Raw genomic sequence first — 8,374 nt, 5'->3', positions numbered from 1 at the left:
GCTTGAAAGGCACAGGGGCATCAAGATTTGAAGATCTTTTTTGTGGAAGTAAATTGACTACTAAACAACAAATGCAGAAGACATTTCCTCAAATTAAAATACTTAACCTGCTAAGTGTTAGTCTTTATCATTAATTAATAAGTAGTGTAAAAGCACCAGAACTTTGAGGAGAAATTTTTAGATAGTGTAACTATCCCTTCTAAGGGAAATGGACTCCATATATTTATGAAGCACATAATGGTAATTTGAAGGCTTGACATTTATATACAGAAACTATATTAATAGAATTATTTTATAGATGGAAAAATAGCTATGTGGTGAAGGATGCCATTGAGATCCAACTAGGTGATTGTGAGAAAAAATACAATTAAACTTATACATAGGTAGTACCTAAATCCCTCAAAAACCCAGTGTGGTGTAGTGGAATGATGTTGGATTATAACTCCAGTATTTGATTCAGGGTTTGAATCATCACTCAACTATGGAAATCTACTGGCTGACCCTCTCCCAGTCTTAAAGGAAGTCAATGGGAAACCACCCCAAAATAAATCTTGCCACGAAAACTCTATGATGGGGTCACCATCAGCTGGAGTTGACTAAAAGGACCATAATAAAAAATCTCCCAACAAATTGCTTATATTATAAAAACAACTGGTCTTCCAAAAAACAAATTGTGTTAGATGAAATGTGGAGTAAGGGGTACATACGTAGACGTTTGATGATCTCCCGTGGTACTGGTTACCTGAGAAAAAGGTTAGATGGGAAATAAATCAGATAATGAAATACAATTGGCCCTTGTTTTCCAATGGGATTTAGTTCCATGACCACCCGTGGATACCAAAATCCTTGGATATTCAAGTCCCATTAAATACACTGGATAGTAAAATGGTTTCCCTTATATAAAATGGCCCAATAATGATTTCCTTTTTGGAATTTATAATTTTTTTAATAGGTTCAAGCTGTGGATGCTAAAATCCATGGATAAAAAAATCTGTGGGTATGGAGGGCCAACTGTATACTGTAGTTCTGAACCCAGAACCAGCTAATTTAAATCTCTTTACAGATGGAAACAAGCATCTCATATGGGAAGCTTTGGATGTTAGTTGATATCTGACCACATGTATTTCACAGTTCATCACTAAACATTACTAAGCTTTGGATAAAAAAAAGAAAACACAGACTCAGTCTAAAGGCTTTGGGTGTGGTGGAAAATTCCTTATTGAAATTTAAAAAAAAACTATAGAAAGATGGAGTCACCTTTGTCAGCCAGAGAGATGGTTTTTGAAATAAAGGCTTGGAGTTTAGAAAAACTAGAGCAAAGGAATAGTGAGTGCATCTTGACCTAGATGGAAGCTGGCACCAGTAGAAAGACATAACATAAACTACTGAGATAAGGACATTCAGAAGCAAGGTTAGGATGAATTCCACTGAATTCCTACAGGAGGGGGTAAGGAGTAATGATGCAGTTTTAATGTATGCATGTATTTCTGTTCTGATTGTAAGAATTCTGTATGTTTAAATTGTAATTAGCCAATCAGGTGTATTGAAGAAACTTCTTTGTCTTGAATAATATAAAAAGAGCCATTTTGTCTTGTTCGGGGCCTCAGCTTTTTGGAACTTGAATTCCACTGAGTTCAATGTTTTCCTTTGTCAACATTTGGAAATAAACTTACGGATTTTCAATTACTAGGTCCTCTTGCCATTCTATTGTTCTGCCAATCCTAGAAATCTAAGTTTTCTGAAATTTCTGTTACATGGGAAAATAACAATAAAGATTGGACTCATTAGAGTGGAAGAGGAAAGAAAGGTGATTATCGCACTGCCCTTTCACATCCTTTCCTCCTGAGCTAGGTGCAGGATGTAAACTTTTAAATGTGGATTTTATCACACACCTCCATGTCTAGGCAGGAGGCATCCCTTACCCGATCGTCGCATCCTGTAACTAGTCTGGACTTCTCCTGCACCTTGCAAAAACCAGGAAAATCCTGTTCTTTCAAAAGGTAAAGGAGAAGTCCAGATCAGGTATGGGATGCCATGATTGAGTAAGGGATGGCTCCTGCCTCAGCACGGAGGCATGCAATAAAATCAATGTTTAAAAGTTTACATCCCATGCCTAGCTCGGGAGGAAAAGACAGGAAAGGGCAGTGTGATAATCTCCAAAGCAAGAAGGAGAAGTAAGCATAGTCAGAATAAATAAGGTTAAACTAATGTTTAAGTATGCACTTGGTTTGAAAAGCATAGGAAGATATCAGATGGGGCTTTACCTCAGGTCCACAACATAATGCAGAAATAATCCGGTTTTAGACTGCTTTAACTGCACTGGCCCAATGCAAGGGAATTCTGGGAACTGTAGTTTTGTGAGACATTTAGTCTTCTCTGTCAGAGCCCTAGTGCCACAATATATAGTGTGCCCTCGCCTTACGTGGGGGTCCGTTCCAGAACCCCCCATGTAAGGCAAATCCCATGCATGCTCAAACCCCATTCGTTTGAATAGGGTGCACCCCTGTGGGGTGCGATGTGACTCACGCATGTGTCATTTGCTTTAGTTCTTCATACAAGTTTCCATATGGAAAGCATTAAAATGCCAATATATGCATCTTCTGGAAGGGCTCTTACAAAGAACAAGTCTCAAAGGAAAAGAGGAAACTAGTACTTTTGAAACTGATAAGACATCCCACCTCTCCAATCCAAAGCAGAAATCATGAACAAGACAATTAGAACGTATAGAGACAGCCTGACAAACTGTTGCTCATGGCTGCATGTACAAGATAGCAACGGCAGTAGGCAAACATGGCAAGTGATGAAGGGCCAGGGAGTAATGGAATGGCAACAAGCACAGAAGCAAGGAGGAATAGAAGAAGCAGAATCACATGAGCAACCGGGAGATGGGAGACCTGGAGACAGAGGAATAGCAGTTGGACACAACAAGGAGAAGCAGGGTGGGCTGAGAAGTGAATTGAAGAAGTACTGTTAGTGGCAGGACCCTGTTAGTAGAAATGGAACCATGCAGTTCTTTAGTCCTGGCATCCTGCTGTCTGTGGCACTCTCACCATCCTGCCTCAGGAGAGAGCCACCCTCATATGTGGACTGTAGCTCATTTCAGACCTATGAAGTGCTGCTTCAGTTGGCCGATTACTATATATATTATTGGAAGGAAGGGTGCAATCACTGTAATGAGAGGGAACTGAAGCGCACACGCACACACACACACACAAATTACAAACACTGATCATTGCCTTAATTGTGGTCTTTAATTAAAAGTTGTGGTCTTTAATTAACAGTAAAGACACCCTGGTACAGTTGAGCTGTTTGTCTCATTTACTCAGAAGAAAAGGGGAATACAACAAAGAAAGTTAAACTCAATTTTTTTCTAGTTAATATAAAGAAATAAAATACTTAATCTGTATATCTAAAGCAAGCCATAGCTTTCTTTCCCCTGCAATTCCTGCTATTTGCTTTCACTTGATTCTCCATTTTATCCTATAAATCAGATAACAGTATGTTATCTGCAGGGCTTCTATCAGTATTCTCACTGATAGGTAAGTTCTCACCACCAGTAAGAGAACAAACAAACAAAAATATAATCTGACTGGAAAAAAAAACATGTGGATGTGTCATTAAACACACTCAGCATCACTATCTGCACTGCACCAGCAGTGTTTTTGGTTCTTCTCTTCTCATGCATCATCATTTTGTTGTTGCCTATGAGTCAACCTCAACTCATGGCAACCCTGTGAATGAGGTGTCTCCAAGCCTCCCATCCTGGGCTGCTCTGCTCAAGTCCTATAGGTTCAGGCCTCTGGTCTCCCTGATTGAATCTATCCATTTGGCATGTGGTCTTCCTCTCTTTCTACTTTCCTCCACTTTCCCCAGCATCATTATCTTTTCTAATGAGTCATGCCTTCTCATGATGTGCCCAAAGTATGACAGCCTCAACTTAGTCATCTTGACCTCCAAGGGAGAGTTCAGGCTTGATTTGTTCTAGGACAAATGGTTTGTCTTTTAGCCATCCACAGTATCCTCAGCATTTTTCTCCAGCACCACATCTCAAATGAATTAATTTTCTTCCTAACTGCTTTCTTCACTGTCCAGCTCTCACATCCGTACATAGTAATGGGGAATACAATGTATATCTTTACACTTTGGGATTTTGTCTGGTTCTTTCATAGCTGTCCTACCCATTCCTAATCTTCTTCTGATTTCTTGACTGCAGTCCCTGTTCTGATCAATGTTTGATCCAAGATATGGGAAACATTTAGCTATTTCAAATTTTTGTGAAATAGTGACTGGTTCAAGACCATCTTGTAAATTTTGTCACCAAGCAAGAAGCTGAACTTTCAACTCTCTGTACCAAGTCTAACATTCTTATACTAGTCAAAGAAATGGCCATGCTAGTCTGGAATATCAGTGTGGAGTATCAATATCAGTATTTGAGACTGAGTGAAAGACACTGCGGCATAACTTTCATATACTTGGTCTATTTCCACAGATGCAGTGAACTGTTGCCCAGGAAAGACCTTTATAATCAAACTATATGAATACCTATAGAAATGCAAGACCAAGTCTATGGCTATTTATATAGTCTGATTAGAAATGAGATATTTTCTGTGCAGAAGCAGCTTCATAAAACATTCATGTATGGATGTTGTGCAGAATAAATACTATATTTTGACTGATCTGTGAAGAAATCATTTCACGATCTTTGTCATGAAGGGATGAAAATTATTATTATTATTATTATTATTATTATTATTATTATTATTATTAACCTTTATTTATGAAGCACTGTAAATTTACACAGCGCTGTACATACAATCTTTTAGTTAGACGGTTCCCTGCCCTCGGGCTTACAATCTAAAAAGACAAGACACAGAAGGAGAAGGGAGTGGTGGAGGGAAAGGGTAAGAGGTCCAGCAGTTCCTCTCTACCTCCAAGGCCTGGACCAAGGCAGATGGACTGGAGGGAGGGCGAGGCTTCATAATGGATGGTTAAACATTTTCCAGGGAAAATACATACTCTCAAGTAGGATAATGCATATACAGTACATAGCAATACAGGAAATGGTTCAATAAACAGGCACCACAAGAACATCAAATAGTAAGCGACAATTATGCAATGCCTGGGAAGGCTTCTCTGAACAGGATGGTTTTCAACTCCGTTTTGAAGCTGGTTAAAGAAGTGATGGCTCTTGCTTGTGGGGGAAGAAGGTTCCAGGAGTGAGGGGCAGCAAGTGAAAAGGGGCGAATCCGGGATGGGGCAGAGGAAATCCTGGGCTGAGACAGGAACCCTTGACTACCAGAACGGAGGGCCCTGGTGGGAAGGTGAGGAGAAAGAAGGTCTGATAAGTAAGGAGGGGCCAGTCCATGGAGGGCTTTAAATGTCGACAGCAGGAGCTTATACTGAATGCGGAAAGGGAGGGGGAGCCAGTGAAGGGATGCCAACACAGGAGAGATGTGGTCAGAGCGGTGGGTGGAAGTGATAATGCGTGCAGCTGAATGCTGAACAGAGATTAAAGGACGGAGGTGAGAAAGAGGAAGCCCAGCCAGGAGGACATTACAGTAATCAAGTCGTGAGACCACTAGGGCATGGACCAGGATCTTGGCAGTAGAGGCGGAGAGATATGGTCGGATTTTGGCAATATTGTACAAAAAGAGTCTGCAAGCCTTGGCTGTGGTCTGGATCTGAGGGATACACGACAGAGAAGAGTCAAAGATAAAACCAAGACTGCGGGCTTGCTGGACTGGTTGAATAGAAATGTTGTCCACAGAGACAGAAAAGGAGTGTTGAAGGGTGGGCTTAGGAGGAAAGACAAGAAGCTCCGTCTTGGACATGTTGAGCTTCAAACGCCGATGGCACATCCACTGCGAGACAGCTGTGAGGCAGGACGAAACTTGCTGTTCAAGCCTTGGAGAAAGGTCAGGGGCAGAAAGATACAGCTGGGTGTCATTGGCATACAGATGGTAGGAAAAGCCAAAAGAGCTGATGACTTTTCCTAAGGACAGTGTGTAGAGAGAAAACAGAAGGGGACCCAGAACAGAGCCCTGGGGAACTCCAACAGATAAGGGAACAGGAGATGAAGTCTGACCTCCTGCAACCATTGCAAAAGATCTGCCAGACAAGTAAGATCTAAACCAGTCGAGAACAGAGTCTGAGAACCCAAGGTCAGAGAGTATATCAACTAGAAGACAGTGATCAACGGTGTCAAAGGCTGCAGACAGATCAAGAAGGATGAGAACAGAGTAAAGGCTAAAATTGATGTTTCCTTCAAGAAATAAATTAGTGAAGTGAAATTGCATTGGTGAAATTACATCCCTACCCAATGAAATTAGTGAAATTACATCTGTACCTAATGTACCAGTACTTACGAATCCAGTTCCGTTACAGCTGCTGCAGGAATTTATACATCGACCTCTGCAACGTCTACAGACCTTAAATGAAAGGAAATACTGCACTGAAACCAATTAATCTGCTTTTATATGGATTTCCAAGACAAGATGCATGACTCTTCACAACACCTAGGATAACACCACCACTATGCTTATGAATATAGAATGTATATTTATAAGGGGATATATAAGAGGATAGTTATAGTATTGTTTAATATAAAAGTGAATGGCCTAAATTTGATTTAGAATATACCCACTGAATCAACACAATCTATGCAAATGCTGTCTTAGCAAATTCTCATTGATCTAGTGTGTGCACTTTAGCTGAGATTAATAACCATAACTACCTCATACATTTCAATATAGATTTCTTTTATATTATTTTTTAAGAGCTTATTGTCTTTCAAATTATTTCCTTTCCGTTGATTTAGCATGTGCACCCTAGCTGAGATTAACAACCATAATTACTTGATATATTTAAATATTAATTTCCCTCCTTTTTTGTAAATAGTTTATTCTTTCAAATTCTTTCCTGTCAATGTGTCTCTCTTCTTTCTTCTTTTTTGTAGTTCTAATTTTCAAAGTCTATGGGATGCCACTACTGAAGTCCTTTTCGTTGTTATTTTGTTTCTGATGTTAAGAGAGACAGGGGGGAAACCACTCTTTAAAACCATGGAGCTACTGACTCTCTTAAAATACTAACATCCTCTTCTTAAAGTTAATCCAAATTTACTCTTTCGAATCATCACTATTTTTCACCTACACAGATCACCACATTGCCGCCTCCCCCCACACATGTACATGCACACACACCATGTTTGCACATTACCTCTATTGATGATGTACAAGGCACCTTGACTTTTGTCTTCTGGTCTTTAAACATGGGAGAAACCTCAACTGGGACATCCCAAGGGTAAGGAGCTTCGGTGCACAGACTGAGGTTGACAGATTGACCTTAGAGTAAGGAAAACCGGCTTGAGCTTTTATCTTTTATCTTATACACATTCAGCTAAGAAGCTCTTTTCTGTACTCATTAGCAATCACCGCATTCAGAAATAAAGCACATTGTTTTTATCATCTTAGTAAGGATATAAAGAATACTTGTAATTTTTTCTGCAAAAGGATAAGAAAAACAGGATTTAAAATAGCCTAGTGTTGGAATATTTTTCACATTTTAGGAATTTTTTTGGGGGGGGATATTTGCACTATTTAAATACTTCACAGGCTGTCAGAAAAAGGAGGGTACAGGCTTGATCTCTGCTGTGTCAGAAGGTAAAACTAGGTCTGTATAAGAAGGTGGGACTAATGGTTTAAAATTACAAGAGGACAAATTTTCATTGAACATTAGAAGGAACTTTTTGACAGTGAGAGCAATGGAATCAATTGCTTAGAGAAGTGGTGGAGTCTCCTCTGAATGTCTTCAAAAAGAGTTTGGACAGCTACCTGCTGAGGATGCTTTAGCTCAAGATCCTTCTGTAAGTTAAAGGCTTGGACCTGATGCCCATAAAGCCCCTTCCAAGTCTATGCTTCTATTATTTTATAATTCTCTATCAGTATCTAGAAAGCTACAAGCAAACATAGCTGAGATACAGGTGTATTTGTATGCTGATTTGTACTCACTCAGTATGACTAATTATAAAGGTAAACAGGTAAAAATTATCCAGGGGCCATAATAACAGCAGTATATATTCATTATCCGGTCTCCATCCCCTTCTTTCCTCAACAAACACATACATGCACATCCTCAAACAGGGAAATACTATTAAATTTGTATTGGTCACTAGGAATTTTAAATACAGGCATTCCTCAGTTAACAAAACCTCTGACCAAGAAACTCCTTTTTACCAAGCCATCTCCCAACCTCTCCTTCCTTCTCATCCACTATCTAACTGGAGTTCTTTTTTTTAAAAGGTAAATTATGTTACAGCATAAATCTACAAAGAGATCTATATTTGTGGCGTTGAAGGCTTTCATGGCCAGCTTCCATA

The 8,374-nt window shown here is 39.6% G+C and overlaps 1 protein-coding gene across 2 annotated transcripts in view; it reads right to left on the bottom strand.

Moving 5' to 3' along the window:
- The window catches only part of LOC121917663 (protein SSUH2 homolog), a 31,305-nt gene that overhangs the window by 7,854 nt on the left and 15,077 nt on the right, over window positions 1–8,374 (bottom strand). For both annotated transcript variants that reach the window (XM_042443788.1, XM_042443789.1), the window contains exons 5-7: window positions 7,216–7,340; window positions 6,366–6,428; window positions 708–742 (exon numbers count right to left, since the gene is read on the bottom strand). In XM_042443788.1, coding sequence (XP_042299722.1) covers window positions 708–742; window positions 6,366–6,428; window positions 7,216–7,340 — 223 coding nt within the window. The remainder of the gene's footprint in view (window positions 1–707; window positions 743–6,365; window positions 6,429–7,215; window positions 7,341–8,374) is intronic.

This window comes from Sceloporus undulatus, unplaced genomic scaffold (genome assembly GCF_019175285.1).
Source record: "Sceloporus undulatus isolate JIND9_A2432 ecotype Alabama unplaced genomic scaffold, SceUnd_v1.1 scaffold_43, whole genome shotgun sequence".
NCBI lineage: Eukaryota > Metazoa > Chordata > Lepidosauria > Squamata > Phrynosomatidae > Sceloporus > Sceloporus undulatus.
Note: the sequence above shows the minus strand (reverse complement) of the source record. Positions and strands in the feature narration are given on the sequence as shown.